Raw genomic sequence first — 19,947 nt, 5'->3', positions numbered from 1 at the left:
CACACACACACACACACACACACACACACGCTCTACACACACAAACTCTGCTGCTACACACACATGCTACACCCATAAACACTGCTGCTGACACACACACACACACACACACACACACACACACACACACACACACAACCGCTCTACGCACACAAACTCTGCTGCTACACACACATGCTACACCCATAAACACTGCTGCTGACACACACACACACACACACACACACACACACACACACACACACACACACACACACACACACACTGGGGCTCTATATACACACACACACACACACACACACACACACACACACACACACACACAAACTGCAGCCACAAAGAAACTGCAGACAGCCACTTACTTCTTTGCAGACTCACCCGTCCCCCCCAATTCAACTGAATCTGCTCAGAAAATCTCGGTCAGCTCGGGAGGGGGACGAGTCAACCCGTGGCTGATAATTCCTGACCAATCCCCTGCCCTGTCTCAGAGCTGTTACTTCATTCTAACCAATCCCCTGCCCTGTCTCAGCTGTTCTGAAAGCTGATTGGCTGGAAATAAACACATTGAAAACTGCACTTTGCAAGCTGCTAAAATTTCGGGCATTACTGATTGGATAATGCCCGGAATTTTAACCAATCAGAGAGCAGGGTTTTCAATAATGCCCGGAATTTTACTGCTTTAGCCTATAATTATCGTTATTATTTGTGTTACATGTTATATTTTGTTACATTTTTAACTTTTTATTTATTTTACAAAACAAGTGTACTTCAATAATGTGCAAACTTTAACAAAACACTGAAATATAATAGTGAAAAGCCCTTTAAAGAGGAAAATAATACAAATGTACAGTACAATATGTAAAAAAATTTTATAAATGCATATTCTTACCATTAATTTATTGTTTTGTGAGAAAATCACAAATCATATCATAAGCAAGGTTTGGGATCCCCCGATGGAGAATGTCCATTTTTTTTTTAAATGTTAAGCCTATGAATTTAAAATATCATACAGTAAGTTGAAAACATTTATGGTAGTACCTGTGTCTGTTTCCACGGACTTACAGACATAATATAGGGGGCTATGTTATAGGGAACACAATCCCATAAAATTGATGCTCAGAGGCATTTAAAACTTTCCCCACGTGCATCAGCTTGTGTTTTGGGGTAGTAGTTACAGGAGGGGTCAGCAGACACACATTTTATAAAGAGATGTATTAAGCCCTTGTGTCTGGGTGCTTATTCTTTTTCTATTTTATATCCATCAAGATTGCCCATTAAGTCTGACTTGGTGTAAACGTGTTTAACTAGTTGCTTACATTTAGTGCAGATGCATGCAAAACATTTTTGGGGTGTTGTGCATCTTTTCAGTACCATTATTCCTGGCCCCTGTGGTATAATTATATCTCGCCCCCCAGCATGTTAATTTTCAGGGGCGATAGTTTTACCCAGTAGCATGCAATGCTGCTTTATTGTGTTTAGATTTGACGCTTGAAGCATTTTAAGCCTGTCCCCCAGAACACCTTTGAAGAATAAATCCACGAATCCTTCTCTCAGCTGCCACTACTCCCAGATAAAAATGGTGCTGTCCCTGTTTAAACATTATCCCTCATAATTGATTGATATACATTTCTTTCCAATAGGATTCTGATTGACTGGCTTTGCGTGTGAAACCTATCGATCGGGATTCAGTCAGCGGTGCTTCTTTCTGTCTCCAGAGTACCTCAGACCTTCATTGTGATAATGTGAATGGCAATTAAGTAGATACAAACTTGTGTTCTTTGTACTTACTGTGTTTTTACAACTTTAAAGGGATTCTTTGTGTTCTTTTATTCATATATATATATATATATATATATATATATATATATATATATATATATATACTACTTGTACTGATTTTCTTAAAAAAAACAAATGACAAGTCTCTAGATTGATGTTTACTCAACAGTTTACAGAGTGCTGTGGAAAGACTTTCAAATATGTATTACAGAAGGAGTTAACGCTGAGTTACTGTAGGTAACTTGACACAATAGACTTATAACAATGCAAGCAAAGGGTGTTACAGTTGTGAGTATTACTACAGCAATACAGTTCAGGGACAAGTTTTCATGGCCGCCTGTTGTATTTCAACAATACCTATGTACCTTAACCTAGAGGTTCTCAACTCCAGTCCTCAAGACCCCCCCAACAGGTCAGGTTTTATGGATATCCCAGCTTTAGCACCGGTGGCTCAGTCTTCGACTGAGCCCCTGATTGAGCCACCTGTGCGGAAGCAGGTAGCAACTGATTGAGCCACCTGCGCTGAAGCAGGGATATCCTGAAAACCTTACCTGTTGGCAGGGCCGCTTTATACATTAGGCTGACTAGGCACAGTGCCAAGGGCCTATGAACCTTTTAGGGTCTACAATATTTCACTTGAAAAAAATACCTAAACAAAAAAAAAAATCACAAAATAAGAGAAAATAGCACATTTTAATTTAAAATGCCTGCGAAGTATCGATACCTTTAAATATCGAAACAAAAGTATCGATGCCAAATATCGCTAGTATCGAAAGAAACAAGCAAATAATGAAATTAGCATAAAAATGAGTAAAAATATTGGACACACAGGCCTCTAGAAATAAAAGTGCCTAAGGCCTACGAAGGTATTAAAGCAGCCCTGCCTGTTGGGGAGTCTTGTGCACTGGAGTTGAGAACTCTTGCCTTTTAACCTGTTTCTTCCTGGTGGTGCCTGCAAAGTGAATGCAATATTTAAATCTCTATTTGTACAAGATCTTCGAAGCTCATGAATTTTGCATAATATAATACATGTAGGATATAAATCCTTATCCTTTACAACTGCAGTTTCTTTGACCATACATCACAAAATTGGATGAAGAGACATGCCTCATACAATTGTAAAGACATGACATTCATTGGGTGCAATATTTATATTTTCATACATTTTCACTGTGCATCTAAATCCAAAGTATGACCCAGTCCAGGTGGCTCAGAGTATTTGAATATTACAATAAATATGTGCAATACATTCCAGGAAGAGTGTACATGAGTCATAGGAGTTATACATTAAAGTGCGGTAGTGCCCATTGATTTAAATGGGAATTTTTGTGCGGTAGTGCCTGATCGGCACTATCTCACTTTAATGAATAACAACCCACAGTGTGATTCTTAAAACCCCTCCAACACATCTCAATGCAGTTAAGGCACCTCCAGCTGTACAGTATAGCATTTTTTTTTATATAGAATATTCTCTCATTAAAGTATATACAAATTGACAACTATGTACAAAGTTATTGCTCTCAACATAAATAAGCAGTGCACAGTGCACCAAACAACTGCTCTCCTCAAAGCCATCTAACTCAAACATGTAGCATTGCACAATTCTTTTACAGGGTTGAAGCAGGGGGTTGAACTGTGGTAATTTCAGCTCTGGGGACCCTCTGCTTCCAGAGATACTTTCCTCCTTAGGGGGTGCTGGTAGCAGCTATGGCTGGGCATTGTGTGGGCCTAACCAAATGGCAGCTTACATTTCTTGCGTCACGCCGGCCCGTAGGAAGCCGTGATGTCACCCGGTGCGGCTTCCTAAATGCCTGTGTGGCCTAGACATTCAAACTCCACAGAGATACCGGCACCCCCTGCGGAGGTAAGTATCAGGAGGAGCAAGGGGTCCCAGGAGCTGAAAATAGCACAGTTCAGCTCCAGAGACCCCCGGCTTCAATCCTGTAATTACAAAATTAAAAAAAACGCACAGTGCTACATGTTTTGCTGCCTTAAGTGCTGAATAACATGAAAACGTTTTTTTTACGGATCTACGGCCCATTTTCTATAAACGAAGTTCGATGGGGTTTCCATGCGATAGCACTGGGTTGGTGCTATTGTAGTTTTATAGAGTAAGGACCTATTTGTTCCAGGCCCCAAAAAGGAGAAAAGTGAGTAGCTGAGTTACTGTTACTGATACATGAATGCAATAACTGGCATTAGACTATAGGAAGAATGAACAAGTTAACCTGGTCAAACAGAAAAAGTTCCATTCTCTTTAAAAGCTGCATCCAATTCTCACTAATGAAGTGAAACTTGTTTAAATCATGCAATACAGTGTTAGCTTTGATTTCAGATACAAATCATAAAATCAGAAATCAATGCTGTGTAGTGGTTTTAATTGTATTTAGAATGTCCTGCACATTAGCACTTTCCAAGCTTATTGTAATCACTTCAGTCTACAAAACAATTCTCCATTCCCCTCAAAAACTGAAGAAATAAACATAGCTCAAGAGTGCATGAGATCAAATCAGGTTGCAACTAGGGGGGTCATTTTATATTGTCCACAGTGGGCCTTCCAGCTGTTTTGGGCCGAAAATCACCAAGTACAATGGGAAGTTTGGGGCTGAAAAGAGCCCAAACAGCTGCTTGGGACAGTATATATTAAGGCCCAAATGGTTGCATGAAACGTGACAAAAAAAAGAAGTCACAAAATGATTAATTAGACTCCAAAGTGATCAGTGGGGCATCTATTATAGTGGGGAATCAGTGTAATCATGTGCAATCTGTTTTATCCTCTCTAATTTGCTAATTTCTAGAGTTAGGCAAATTTCCAAGTGATTTTTTTATTAAAATCTGCAATTCTCCTTGGTTGAATGTATTTTAGTCTAAATATTGATTTTTGTAATAAACTTGTGATCTTAGTACAAAATGCCCGATTCCGTTTTGGCAGCATATGATTAAATTGAGTCTACACATCTGCCTGGGGTCTGATGTTTTCCTTCTTTGGTCCCTATTCAATAATCTGTGCATCTGCTTTACCATGTCAGAGAAGTTCTAAGCTCCATTCATTTGACATATAGCTTCCCTGGCATGAAGTCATAACTTCAACGCATATTGAAAGGAGACCTTTTATCATCATTGGTTTTGATGATATTTTATTTGGTCTTATGCATCTTCTTCTGAATTTATTGAGCTCTAAATATGAAGGGGTCTATAATCAAGACCTTATTCATAGTCCCAGCCTTACTTAGCAACATACTGTGTAGGAATTGCAATGGCATGAAAACACCATGTAACTCCTCCTTGTTCTGTATTTCTGCCATTCCCGATGAAGGACCCTGAGAGGTTCGAAAGCTTGTAACATATCAACTACTTGTAGGTCCAATATAACGTATCATACTCCCTCTCCCTCCTTTGTTACTACATGGAAGAAAGGACCAACACAGCTACACACCTTTTTTGATAATTTAAGGAGCAATTCATGCCGTTTTTAATTTTTTCAAACACGGGGTAGCAGGGGGTCTCCGGTGCTGAACCCATTCATTCCCGCTCCAGGGGCTCCCTGCTTCCAGAGATAGCTACGTTCATAGAGGTTGCAGGTAGCCGCTCCGGCCGAGCTAGCTGGGGTTTAAAGTTTAAAGCTCCCGCGTCACATGGATCAATAGGAATCCAAACCGGATGACATCACAGCTTTCTATTGGCCCGTAGGACGTGAAGAGCTTTGAACTTCGCCATAACCTGAACCCTGCAAGCCGAGCAAAGCGGCTACCGGAACCTACTACCGAGGTAAGTATCTCCGGAAAAGGGGGGTGCCCGGAGCTGAAATTTATGGGGCTCAGCTCCGGAGACCCCCTGCTTCTGTCCAATGTAAAAAAAAAATTTTGAAGAGAAAAAAAAATGTCTTGGATTGCTGCTTTTAAGAAATGTGTAGAAGGTTTGAAAATTCTGGTGTGAAAAGCATAGACACAAATATTACAGGATATATAGAACCAGATGCTGAATTTGGGCCAATATATATGGTTATATTCAACGGAGCACGGAGTACAGTCACAAGTTCAAAGTTGTGGTGAGCTACAGTATGATGAATGTTTAAGTAGTTCTATAAAGATGTTTAATAAATATTTACAACAAATAAAACCATTGCAAATGAAATGAAAAAGGTGAAAGTAGAGATTATTTGTACAAAATAAAATATTGGGGCAGCCTATGTTGGACTGAGGCTATAAACACAGCGAGCATCTGTATCGTGTAAATATTACCTCTGTGATTCTTACGGTCATTACAAAGCTGAGATCTGCAGTGAATGCCTTTGTTATTGAATGCATTGTTATTGCACTGATGGAGCAAATTACGGTCAGTGCTTAAATCCCTTGCAGATTGGGTCTTTTTTTCGTCTTCAACGCGATCTTCATTTGACAAATTCATTCGTTGTATTTGTTTCTAGACAAATATCACAATACCTTTTCACAAGAAGCAACTTTTCAGCGCCTTACAAATTTCCTTTTTCCTTTTTTATTTCTGCTGGTGATTGACATGACCGAGATTTCGGTTTTCAAGACGTTGACGTGATTCCAATCAACTAAACTATTGCATTTCCAAACATGTACTGTACTCATTTCTAATACAGATGTAAGTTACTTGCATGAAAGTCAATTTTTACGTGTACAATTTTTTTCACAAATAAACGCTTAAACAGTTCCGGTGTTGGGGTATTCGAAGTTGGTACATTATTGTGCTCTTTACAGATACATTAACCATCAGCCAAGCAGGAGCAATGAAACCAAAACATTGTTTTAACAATCTGATCTATTTCGGCATCCGTGGTCTCTATGCTGCACATTTTCATGGTTGAACTGATTATATTGTAGGTAGAGACTTTTCTATGAAAACAATAAAAAGCAGCTGACCAATGTTGCATTAAATGGGGTAAGTCTGAAGCAATAAGGTTATAGGCCCAGATCCACAAAATAGAATAAGGGAGTAAACCCAAGTAACCTGATGCTGCTAAAGTCTGATATACCTTAGAATGGGAGTAAACCGACAGTCCACTAGAGAATATATATAGCAGATCACCGTGAGCATCAATTATAAAATAAGATACACTATAAGAACTCACCCTGGGCGGGGGGCCCGTTGTGCAGACTCTGGCCGGGTGCGAAGGATGAAGCATCCAGGGACACTCCACTCGCAGACCTCTTTGCGCCACAGCTGCTGCCCTTACCCGCCTGGTGTCACTGGTATCTCCGTGTGGTTAGCAGTAAGTTTGCCACGATGCAATGCAGGTGACCTGCTGGAGTGCCGTCGGCGGCGTCTTGTCAGTCCTTGCGCGTGCAGTCGGGGTGTCCTCCCTCCGTGGTAACGGTTTCACAGGATGTGTGTGGGATCCCGCTGGATGATCGCGCTCACGCTGTTTCCTGCTGACGGAGGAGTGCTGGTGCGTCTCTGCAAACCCTGCGCTCCGGCGTGTCCACGTGGGTGGGAAAGGAGTGATGACGTCAGACCTCCAGACGGGCGAATCTCGCGGTGATATGCCTGCGTGCTCCAGCCATGTAGTAGACAAGGTGAAGGTGATGAAGAGGCGGTCACAGCAAAAAGTCAGGTTCAGGAACAGTTGAGGTTAAAAACAGCTTTATTAGTACATCTCAGAAGGGGGCACTCTGACGCGTTTCGTCCCTCTCCGGGACTTTATCAAAGAGTATACTACCCTTAACACACAGACCCCTTAAATAGGAGGAGACCCAATCTGATTGGTTGCTCAAAAAGTGACAAAAAGTTTTTTTGAGCTCAATCAAGTTAATATTGAACCAGTGTTTGGGTTTAACCCATTAACTGGGTCTGTGTGGAATACATGGTTAAAACATACATATTTACAACAAACAAAAAATATAAAATCAATGGTATACAATGGGATGTAGAGCAATAACTGATATGTATTAAAATTATTGTTTACACAACTATGGTAGTGTGGAGTATTATTTATTTAGGTTCTAGTGTGATTTAAAGAAATGTTTATAATGTTGGTCAATATTTCTAAGTAGAATTGCCATGAGTGAATAGAAACAATTGTTACCTGGATATACTTGGATATTGATTAGTGGAAAATGTATTACAAACAATATATACTTTTTTATGCACATCAACATATATTGGAGATATACTAAGTACCAAAATTCGATCGTCAGGGTATAGTAATAGTTTAACTCACAACATGCTGGGTTACAGTCGTGTGGACACACACTCCCGGCCACCCTCCTCACATGGCTATAGGAAATGTTTCAACTCCCAATCAATGTTAATGCCATGTGGGTGAAGGGTGTCGAGAGTGTATATCCAGAACATCTCCCGCTGGTTTAGTGTGTTCTCTCTGTTGCCGCCTCTGGGGTGGCAATGTATATGCTCAATAGCGGAAAAGGTGAAGTTCTTAATGCCTCCCATGAGGCATTGCGTAAAGTGTCTGGATACGGGATGAAGAAGATCACCTTTCCTGATCAAGCGGGCATGTTCTGCCATTCTAGTTTTTAATGGCCTGATTGTACGACCTACATAGCTTAATCCACATTTGCAATTAAGTACATATATGACATAACTGGTGTTACAATTTAGAAAGGTCTTGATTTTATATTCACGTAAATTATATTTACACATGATCTTGTTTGTTGGAGATGCGTGTTGGCACATGGTGCAATTACCACATTTGAAAAATCCCTTAGGAATACTACTGATATTGGAGGGACCACTCTTGCTAACAAACATGCTAGGTGATAGGTGCGATGCCAGTGTTTTCGCTTTACGGTATGTGAACCTAGGTCCACTTTGGACAATTGGGCGTATATCGTTGTCCAATAATAAAGTGTGCCAAAGATGTTGGTGCAGCATTTGACAAAGCAAATGTAACAGACCGAAAAAATCTAATCTGTAAAAGGAAAAAGGAAAAAACCAGTCCCTAATGGAAGGAGTGCCAATGCTTTTGGTGAAAGAAAAAGTCCTTACTTTATCACCACATTCAATCAACAGTCTAAACAAATCTGTGACATCTTTCAGCACACTTTATTATTGGCACACTTTATTATTGGACAACGATATACGCCCAATTGTCCAAAGTGGACCTAGGTTCACACACACACTGATACACACACACACACACACACACACACTGATACACCCACACACTGATACACACACACTGATACACACACGCGCACACTGAAACACACGCGCACACTCACACGCGCACACATACCCACACACGCGCACACATACCCACACATGCGCACACTGATACACATGCACACGCGCACACTGATACACACACACGCGCACACTGATACACACACACGCGCACACTGATACACACACACACACACCCATACACTGATACACACACACAGATACACACACACACTGATACACACACACACACACTGATACACACACACATGCACACACACTGATACACACACACAAACATACTGATACACACACACAGATACACACTGATACACCCGCACACAGATACATGCGCACACTGATACACGCACACAGATACACACACGCGCACACTGATACACACACGCGCACACTGATACACACACACGCGCACACTCATACACACGCACACACTGATACACACGCACACTGATACACACACACGCGCACACTGATACACACACACGCGCACACTGATACACACACACACACTGATACACACACACACACACTGATACACACACACACACACTGATACACACACACACACTCATACACACACACACACGCACACACTGATACACACACACGCGCACACTGATACACACACACACACTGGTACACACACACACTGATACACACACACACACACACACACACACACACACTGATACACACACTGATACACACACACACACACACACACACTGATACACACACACACACACACCTATACACACACACATTGATACACCCCGCCAGCCCCTGCACCGCCCGCCAGTGACGGAAGTCACTGCTCGCCGAGCCCGTGGATCGGACGGGGGGAGAACCCACCCACCAGACCTGGCTCTGCTCTCTCCCAACTATCGGGGATAAGGCCGCGCGCCTGGGCAGAAGCAGGGAGTTCCCCAACAACAACTCCGCACTGTCCCCATGCGCACGGGAGGGAGGGAATGTGCACACGCCTCCAGCCATCCGCGCTCCCGCCAACCCCCCTACCTAACTACAGCAGCAGCCACAGGGAACGGAGGCAGAGGGGGGAAAGCGCCAAACAGCCAACGGCTGTCCCCGCTCCCACCTCCCTGCCCGCGGGGATCGGAGGAGGAAGCTGAGAAAGCCCCGCCCCCGGCATCCTCCAGCCAATCCCCTGCAGCCCGGCATATTAGAAGCCCAACCCCCTGAAATTCAAAAAAATACTCACCGGCCGGGCTGCCGCATCCTCGCCGCCACCGTGCACCGCCACCGCGCATCGCCACCGCATCTACAGTGCAAAACAAACGGGACCAGGGAGAAAAACACACCCACTGACACACACACCCACTGGCACACACACACACACACAGATACACACCCACTGATACACACACCCACTGATACACACACACACCCACTGATACACACTGATACACCCACACACTGATACACGTGCACACTGATACACCCACACACTGATACACGTGCACACTGATACACACACGCGCACACTGAAACACACGCGCACACTGATACACACGCGCACACTCACACGCGCACACTGATACCCACACACGCGCACACTGATACACACGCACACGCGCACACTGATACACACGCACACGTGCACACTGATACACACTGATACACACACGCGCCACTGATACACACACACGCGCACACTGATACACACACACGCGCACACTGATACACACACACACACACCCACACACTGATACACACACACACACACACACACACACACACACACACACACACTGATACACACACACACACACTGATACACACACACGCACACACACTGATAGACACACACAAACACACTGATACACACACACAGATACACACTGATACACCCGCACACTGATACATGCGCACACTGATACATGCACACACAGATACACACACACGCACACAGATACACACATGCGCACACTGATACACACACACGCGCACACTCATACACACGCACACACTGATACACACGCACACGCGCACACTGATACACACGCACACGCGCACACTGATACACACACACGCGCACACTGATACACACACACGCGCACACTGATACACACACGCGCACACTGATACACACACACACACACACGCGCACACTGATACACACACACCCACACACTGATACACACACACACACTGGTACACACACACTGATACACACACACACACACACACACACACACACACTGATACACACACACACACACTGATACACACACACCTATACACACACACACTGATACACCCCGCCTACCCCTGCACCGCCCGCCAGCCCCTGCACCGCCCGCCAGCGACGGAAGTCACTGCTCGCCAAGCCCGTGGATCGGACGGGGGGAGAACCCGCCCACCAGACCTGGCTCTGCTCTCCCAACTATCGGGGATAAGGCCGCGCGCCTGGGCAGAAGCAGGGAGTTCCCCAACAACAACTCCGCACTGTCCCCATGCGCACGGGAGGGAGGGAAAGTGCGCACGCCTCCAGCCATCCACGCTCCCGCCAACCCCCCTACCTAACTACAGCAGCAGCCACAGGGAACGGAGGCAGAGGGGGGGAAAGCGCCAAACAGCCAACGGCTGTCCCCGCTCCCACCTCCCTGCCCGCGGGGATCGGAGGAGGAAGCTGAGAAAGCCCCGCCCCCGGCATCCTCCAGCCAATCCCCTGCAGCCCGGCATATTAGAAGCCCAACCCCCTGAAATTCAAAAAAATACTCACCGGCCGGGCTGCCGCATCCTCGCCGCCACCGTGCACCGCCACCGCACATCGCCACCGCATCTACAGTGCAAAACAAATGGGACCAGGGAGAAAAACCGGGACATTGCCGGGACGGACTGGCAGCCGGGACAGCACAGAAAAAAACGGTACTGTCCCGGCAAAACCGGGACGCCTGGTCACCCTATTTACCCAGAGACCTTGATTATAGTTTACCATGTGATGGAATCAGTTAAGCAGGTTTGAGGGACCTGTAGAAGATACTGTACTAAGATGTACACATGAGCTCTTTGTCTTTGCTGTACAAAAGTGACAAAGCCACTTTATTGTAAAAAGAAAAGAAACAGGCCCAGACTGGCTTAACTGCATAAAATCAGGGCAAATAACGTGATGTTATATCAGCAACGGACATTATTTGTCCTGACTTTTACAGCACACAAAACAAATGATATGCAAAAATAATGTCTGTATTACAACTCATTAGTATATATGTTAATGTCATGTTATATCAGTATAACCCTAGGTTATCTTGTTGCTGGTGTAAGTCTTGGCATTACTCTTAGCCGGACACTGGAATAGGGCTTTTGGAGGCGAGGAAAGGGAAGTAAAGTCAGGAAATATTGCTACGTAACAACGGAACGCTATTTAAGTCATACCTAAACCTGTGCTTTTGCCTATTGCTTTTGCCATATTTCAGTGTCTGAATTGCAGTAACGCCAGTTTTAGGTATGACTTAAATAACGTTACGTTACTCCTAGGCATAAACATTAATAAAGCTTCGTAAATAGAATATTCTTATGCAAGCGTCTCATGTGCATGTAATTTGCGTATCATTTTCCACAATGTCCGTTCTTTGTAATGCTCGGCTATTAACATGACGTTAACATACGTTTCTTTAGTGAACAATACAGCTTTACCACTAGCGAGTCTGAACCTTAAATGGGCAGTCTCCTAGGAGCTGGGTGCTAATAACCGTTACACATTTAAGATGTTAAAGCGGCAATCGAAGTGACTGTTAGCTGGATTAATAAATGGTGGATTTGCAAAGCACTGTGGACCAATAAGAAACCAAGATGCCATCTGGTGCAGTTTCCTATTGTCCCACGTGATGCGGGAGCTTTAAACTTTGCCGAGATACCGGCACCCCCATACTGGCACCCCCTTCGGACTTAAGTATCTCGGAAAGCCGGGGTCCCCGGAGCTGAAATTAATAGAGTTAAGCTCCGGAGACCCCCTGATTCAATCCAATGGAAGAAAAAATTGGGGGAGAAGTCTGCTTGGATTGCTCCTGAATTTTGTGATGCTTTTTTAAATCAAATTTTGACATCTATATATATATCTATATATCTATATATATCTAAATACCTATATATAGATATATATATGTAACGGATTTTCTGGCCTAGCCTGACCCACCCAATCTCACATTGGCCCCTGTGGTCTAACCAGTCCCCATTACAGTGTACAGTAGTGTCTGGTGGTGCACCTGTTGGCAACAGGACTCCTGAGTCTCCCGCATGATGTTGTGTGGGGATTGCCAACCCAGACAGGCAGCTGAGGTAGTGTGCATGAGTCCTACCTATATCCAGTGCAGCGCCTCCACCTCATCAGGATCCCAGCGTCCGCTTGTGGATGGTCCTGGTGAGGAACTCCTCTGTGGTGCACTCCTCTGTGTAATCAGTTCACACTTACACACGAGGGCATGGTTTAACAGGATCATCTTTATTGACTTGCGGTGGGCCAGCTGCCCCTCACAGTGGGTGTACTTAGCCTCTCATGTTCACCGCACTTCCCTTTGAAAGGTGTCCTTTCCCCAAATTGGTGGATTCCCTATCTCCCCTTAGGGAGATAGTCCCTGTGCCAGGTCCCTGGTCACAGTCTTATAAGCTGTCTCCTCCCAAGCCTGCACTCAGACTTGCTCCTTGTCTCATAGTCTCTTACATAACCTTCCAACAGCTTCTGAACTCCTCCTCTAACACACTCTAACTTTTGGCAGTGCTGTGCCTTATGTATCCTCTGGGGGCTGGCACAACTCTGACATCACTAATCATGGATTCAGAGCATGTAACCACTCCCATCCATACATAGGACACCTCACCAGGGTGTGAGGGCAAACCTCCATAATTACTGCTGGCATGCCCATAACTTACCAGGCCTTACTGTCAGCAGGAGAGATGACTGTGCGCATTTTACAGTATGGTTACATTCTCCCCCTGGTGAATCCCACCGGCCCCGGCTGGGACCTAAATTTGAAGTACCTTTCTTCAGGAAGCACTGTAAAATGGATGACATACATAATTAGTCACAACATTACAGTACATATCTTCATCATAACATAATAACAGATACATCCTAACGTAGATGTATAACAACCAGGATTACTCCCTGATGGAGTATCCATTAGTGGTACTATCATACCCTCTTAAGGTGGCCTACGCACAGCATGGTCCACTGGGTTTAGAGCAGCAATGCTGTAACACTCTGGGTGACATACTGGACACCCACAATCAGCCCATAATTCTGGCCTGGATGCTAGTGGACTGAGAGGATCATGGCCATACACTTCCTTAAGGCACTCCCTGGAAATGTAAGACCTCTTTTCTTGATTACACCACTTCTCATCTAACACTTCAGGATCCCAATCCTCTAGAGAGCTATCAGTATCCCAATCTTCTATGGAACTATCAGAATCCCAATTTCTTCCACCTCATCAGTACTGTATCCCCTATCCTCATCAGTGGAACCCATCTCAAACTCAATTTCTCCCTCCCTGGGATGGTGGAAATAAAGTAACAGCTTTTGGCGATCCCTGGCAATTCTTGCCGACACTGGAGGTACATAGGGTGTTCCCTGGGTAATAGGCACAACACAAGCAACTTTACCCAAATTCCGAGACATCCCATTGGTATGAGTGTGCATACCATAACGATGGACTTCCCCGTTAGCCACAGGCTTGATTACAGTAGGAGTCACCCCAGGAGACTTCACATAGGTTAACACTTCCCTCCCCGATCTCTCCTCGGAGGTAAAGCAATTACCCCAATCCAGGTTCTCCCCAGTCCGTTCATCAGCGCTGCCCTGTGACTCCCCAGACCACCCTTGGCTCGATCGGGACCCCGAGGGAGACGTGACAGGGGCAGGGGCTTTAACTATGGCATGGGTTTGGGCGTACGGACGGGAAAATGGTATCCGCGGGGTTCCGACCCACTCTCTACCTTTAGATTGTCCAGAATCACTGCGTGGACTCTCCGCTGGCTGAGCCTCACCGTTCTCGACTCTCCTCGCAGCCTGCCAGCTCTTGGTTGTCACAGGTGATCGGGAAGCGCTGCCCGATCGCCGAGGCGTTGTTGTTCTCTCTCCGGTCGTTCCGCTACCTCTGCCGGAAGTGACGTCATCACCGGAACCGGATACTCCGCCATCTTGCGATGGATCCCCATGCGGGATCTCTTCCTCCAGAATGACATCTGCTCCCGGAAGTGATGGTTCTGCTCTCCGCTCCGCTCGGGCCTGGACTAGGCCTTCCTCCGCCATTGCCACCACCGGCGCCTGTGGAGGGTAAGGATGTATCTCACCGCTCCGGCTCGGGATGGGATCTTCTCCTCCTTCCGCGCTGTAAGTCACCACGGCCATGGGACTCCGCTGCTCCAGTTGTCTCTGCACAGGCGATCTCGGCACCTCGAGACTCCGCTCCGCCGCGACACAGGTAAGTGCCGGTTCTTTTCCAGCACCGCTGTAGTGGTCCGCCGGTAGGCACATCACCACCGTCGTTAGAGTCGCTCGTTCCTCTTTCGAGGAGCCGAACTCCGACTCTGGGAGTGGCACTCCCGCAGGGGACCGACGGTGAGGTTCCGGGTTCTCACCGCGGTTGTAGGCCCCTTTCTCTTCAGGCTCCGTTTTTATCATCAGGAGCGATCCCCAGGTACCGGGATCAACAGGTTCTTTCCGGGCCGCGCACGGGGCTTCAGCCGTCAGCATGGCTGTGTCCGCTCCCGCCTCCATGGTCTGCCCTGGCAATGAATAGGGATATACCACAATGTCCATCTCGCTCTTGGTAGTGCTGGTTACGGAAGACACTTTGCCCAGTGGTCTCTCCTGTTCACCAGCTCCTCGCAACTGTGGGACAGGAAGCTCACATCCAGCTCCTCCCTCAGACAACTCGGGTCTCGCTTGGCAGAGGTAGAGACCCCTCCCCCTGGTGAATATTTGGGGAGGGTCCCACAAGTTAATTGGATGCCCCGGCACAGGGGCTGAACTTTTCACAGTCCTGGGTGGCGCGGCCTCCGTTTTCGCGCCACTACCCCCTGAGCGCAAATCCTTATTTGGCGCCAATCCCGGCCAATTTCTTGCAGCCACTTTGCTTGCAAAATCCTTGTCTTCTTCTCCGCAGGCAGCACTGTTTGCAGGAACTACTTTCTGTAACCGCACCGCCGGCTCACCAGCTCCTTGCTCCGCTGGATTCATGCCCACGGGGCATAATTGGAAACCACTCCCCCTGGTTGAGATTAGGGGGAGGTCCCATAGATTTATCGGGTGACCAAGCACTGGGGCTGAGCTGGTCATAGTCCAAGAAGGCGCGGCCGCAGCTTTCGCGCCATACCCCCCATCAGGGCGGGGTTTTTCTGTTGGCGCCACTCCTGGCCAACTCTCTGCAACTTTTGCAACTGCAGAATTCTCTGCAACGAGCCCACGCGGTCTCCCAGGGAAGCGGGAGCTGCCATTTTGGTTAGCATTCTGTATAGCGCTCACCGGCCGGCAAGCAGATCCTTCTTTTTCACCACACATTACAACAATGTCTTCAACACTGTCCTCCAGGGTAGTACCCTGCGATCCTAGGCAGGACCAAAACGGTGCGGCTACAGCCTTAGCACCACTCCACAGCAGGCTCGTGAAAGTAATTTCCTTAGCATGCTCTTCACCCGCACACACGCCATGTGCGCTCTCTCCATTATCCTCCGTCCGCCATCTTGGACCTTCCGCACCGCGCGGATCCTCCATTCTTGCGGTTGCCATTCTTTCACTGTACTTAGAGTTATTGTACATGGAGCTCCTCTCTGCAGGGCAGCTACCACACCAGTACAATAAAGATTACCTTGATGCACATCCTTGTGTACCTAATGTAGGCTGGACTCGTGTATGCACTACCTCAGGCTAGGGTCACTCTATCTGTGTCTGCTGTATCTCCTTCCTCCCAGTCTGTGCTCCCTTCGGTAAGTGGTCTGGAATGGGCTAGAGTACTCTGGCTCTTCCATGCAGTACTTGGGCGTCTACTTACTGTTGGCTAGCCTAGCGCAGACCCTCTCCAGAATTCCTGACCACGTTAACAGGCTATCCCTTTAGGCATCCTACCAACTAGCACTGCCTCAAGGTGACTAGGACAGCTATAGCCCGGCTCCAAACCCCCAACTCCTTTCAAGCCCCTAGGTCGTCCCTGCGAACTGACAAACTCCATCAGCCCCCTGACTACCCCTAGGTCCGTCCCAATGCAGCACAAAGTGGCAGCAGACACTCTCCCTGTTTCCAAGTGACCTAGCAAAAGCCTGTCCTGTTGACAGGTATCTCAGCAGTGCCTCCAAATGTAACGGATTTTCTGGCCTAGCCTGACCCACCCAATCTCACATTGGCCCCTGTGGTCTAACCAGTCCCCATTACAGTGTAGTGTCTGGTGGTGCACCTGTTGGCAACAGGACTCCTGAGTCTCCCGCATGATGTTGTGTGGGGATTGCCAACCCAGACAGGCAGCTGAGGTAGTGTGCATGAGTCCTACCTATATCCAGTGCAGCGCCTCCACCTCATCAGGATCCCAGCGTCCGCTTGTGGATGGTCCTGGTGACCAACTCCTCTGTGGTGCACTCCTCTGTGTAATCAGTCCACACTTACACACGAGGGCATGGTTTAACAGGATCATCTTTATTGACTTGCGGCGGGCCAGCTGCCCCTCACAGTGGGTGTACTTAGCCTCTCATGTTCACCGCACTTCCCTTTGAAAGGTGTCCTTTCTCCAAATTGGTGGATTCCCTATCTCCCCTGGTCACAGTCTTATAAGCTGTCTCCTCCCAAGCCTGCACTCAGACTTGCTCCTTGTCTCATAGTCTCTTACATAACCTTCCAACAGCTTCTGAACTCCTCCTCTAACACACTCTAACTTTTGGCAATGCTGTGCCTTATGTATCCTCTGGGGGCTAGCACAACTCTGACATCACTAATCATGGATTCAGAGCATGTGACCACTCCCATCCATACATAGGGCACCTCACCAGGGTGTGAGGTCAAACCTCCATAATTACTGCTGGCATGCCCATAACTTACCAGGCCTTTCTGTCAGCAGGAGAGATGACTGTAGCCATTTTACAGCATGGTTACATATATATATATATATATATATATATATATATATATATATATATATATATATATATATATATATATATATAAATAACAAACGACAGGGGGTGCCCACTGCTACATCCAAATGACAAAACATACATGGTAATAATTACAGGAAATAATGCTTCAGTACTAATAATAATGCTAATACTAATAATAATAAAATATGTTTTTTTAGTTAGATATTTTGGCCAAAGCATCATAAGCTTGCACACCAAATCGTCAAGGTAAACCATAATAATATTGCATCATTCACATTATCTACATAATTGTTCATTTAGGAGTGCTGGTGTTTTGTTTTTTCGTTGTGTCAATTCTGTCACTCCTTGGACCCAGAAAGTGGAGTTATGCACGCGCACATCAGAAAAACAGTCAAAATAATTTATATTGCGGGTGCTCCTTGCTGAAAAGGGAAATCCTGCAGAGACCAAGACATTTCCTTCCATTGCAGAGGTAAATGAGAATGTTCACAGGGAGTGTTAGGTCCTGCAAAGTGCTGTGACGTGGCTGCAGGCTTACGAGGCTACGGCCTCAATACTCACTGTTGCACGCGTGGCTGGTGGGGTGGTGGCATGTGCACGTGTGAAAGCCACGATCTGCGGTCTCACCATTCAATCTCTGCGAAGGGACGCGCATCGAGGAGGCGTGGCCAGGACATAACATCCTCTACTGCACTCTAATTGGCTGCTATTTCCTTCTCTATGATTGGCTTGAGAAATTCTGCCCTATCATTGGTTGTCACGGACCCACGTGACGCTGTCGCTAGTTGTAAACACAATTTTCTTGCCTTCTGAAAATCTCGTAGTGCAAAACGGCTGCAAATTGCGTGCGTAGGCAGCTAGTGGGCCTGGCCCCATTGAGGGGTGGTTCCTAACCCTGGGGACCTAGCCTAACGCTTTGGCTAAAGAGTTTAATAAAATGGACCTATACTTATGAGAAGACAAACAGATAAGTATTTATCTTTATACTTTGTAATTTGAATGTTGCTTTGGGCTTTTTCTTTTTTGTTGTATACAGGGTATTTATGAAGGACAATAAATTAACCTTAAGCCATGTTTTCTCATAGTACAGTGTGGCGGTAGGGAGGGTTTGGCCCGGGATTAACGGGGTTACCCCCCAAGGGCCCCCCTCTAACCTCGCCAGGGAGACAAGGGGTTAACTGGGCTGAGGCCCAGAAATGTGATTTTACCCTTGTTATAACCTGTAAATGTATTCTCCCCTGTGTCCCTGTCCCATTGTAATGTCTGGGTTAATCAGTACCTGCATAACACACACACTGGGTCATCAGGGGTTAACTGTGTAAGCCAGTGGGCTAGTTAATGCGTTATCTGTGTATTCCCTTTGCCTCATGGGCCTGCAACTGCCTGTGTCAGCGTGTAAGTGGATTGCCTTGTATGGGTGGCCTCTTATGAGGAATAGCTGCAGGGCAGGGATGTCTGGAACATGAGGGGAATATTTTAACCTGTCTTGCCTGCCAGCAAGGTATTCTGAGCCTTGGGGTACAGCCTCCGGGTCACCCCCCAAGTACACACATATTAAAAATATAACTTTGTCATAAGAGGGGACATATATTTTTGATAAAGTGACTTTTGCAGTTTTTGAAATACACAGGCAGAATGCTAATGGTGTGCTAATGTACAGGCAGAATGCTGTCTTTGTAATGCGTAAGGAACCAAATGGTGCCTCATATGAGTATTCACGTGAGTCTATTCTCTGGAAATGCATATCAAAAGAGGAGTCTGAGCTAGGTGTGATACAGAGCTCAAGAAGTAATTACCTAATTGATTATGCGAAAAGCCAAAAGCCCACTTCAAAAGGTTTTATTGATGGGGCCAGGGGGGGGGGGGGGCTACCACCAACAGGATATCAAAAGT

General features: G+C 46.1%; 1 protein-coding gene and 1 long non-coding RNA gene across 4 annotated transcripts in view; one reads left to right on the top strand and one right to left on the bottom strand.

The window, feature by feature from the left end:
- The window catches only part of SPATA18 (spermatogenesis associated 18), a 47,796-nt gene extending 45,313 nt beyond the window's left edge, over positions 1 to 2,483 (top strand). For all 3 annotated transcript variants that reach the window (XR_012787497.1, XM_075566633.1, XM_075566638.1), the window contains exon 13: positions 1,641 to 2,483. Coding sequence is in view for 1 of the 3 variants with exons in the window: in XM_075566638.1 (XP_075422753.1) it covers positions 1,641 to 1,648 (8 nt within the window). In the remaining 2 variants the exon portion in view is untranslated. The remainder of the gene's footprint in view (positions 1 to 1,640) is intronic.
- Positions 1,962 to 19,947, bottom strand: part of LOC142463818 (uncharacterized) — a 21,834-nt gene continuing 3,848 nt past the window's right edge. Inside the window, exon 3 of the long non-coding RNA XR_012787510.1 lies at positions 1,962 to 7,293. This is a non-coding gene — a long non-coding RNA (uncharacterized LOC142463818). The remainder of the gene's footprint in view (positions 7,294 to 19,947) is intronic.

The sequence above is a fragment of the Ascaphus truei genome, chromosome 1, assembly GCF_040206685.1.
Source record: "Ascaphus truei isolate aAscTru1 chromosome 1, aAscTru1.hap1, whole genome shotgun sequence".
In the NCBI taxonomy this organism is placed as follows: Eukaryota; Metazoa; Chordata; class Amphibia; order Anura; family Ascaphidae; genus Ascaphus; species Ascaphus truei.
Note: the sequence above shows the minus strand (reverse complement) of the source record. Positions and strands in the feature narration are given on the sequence as shown.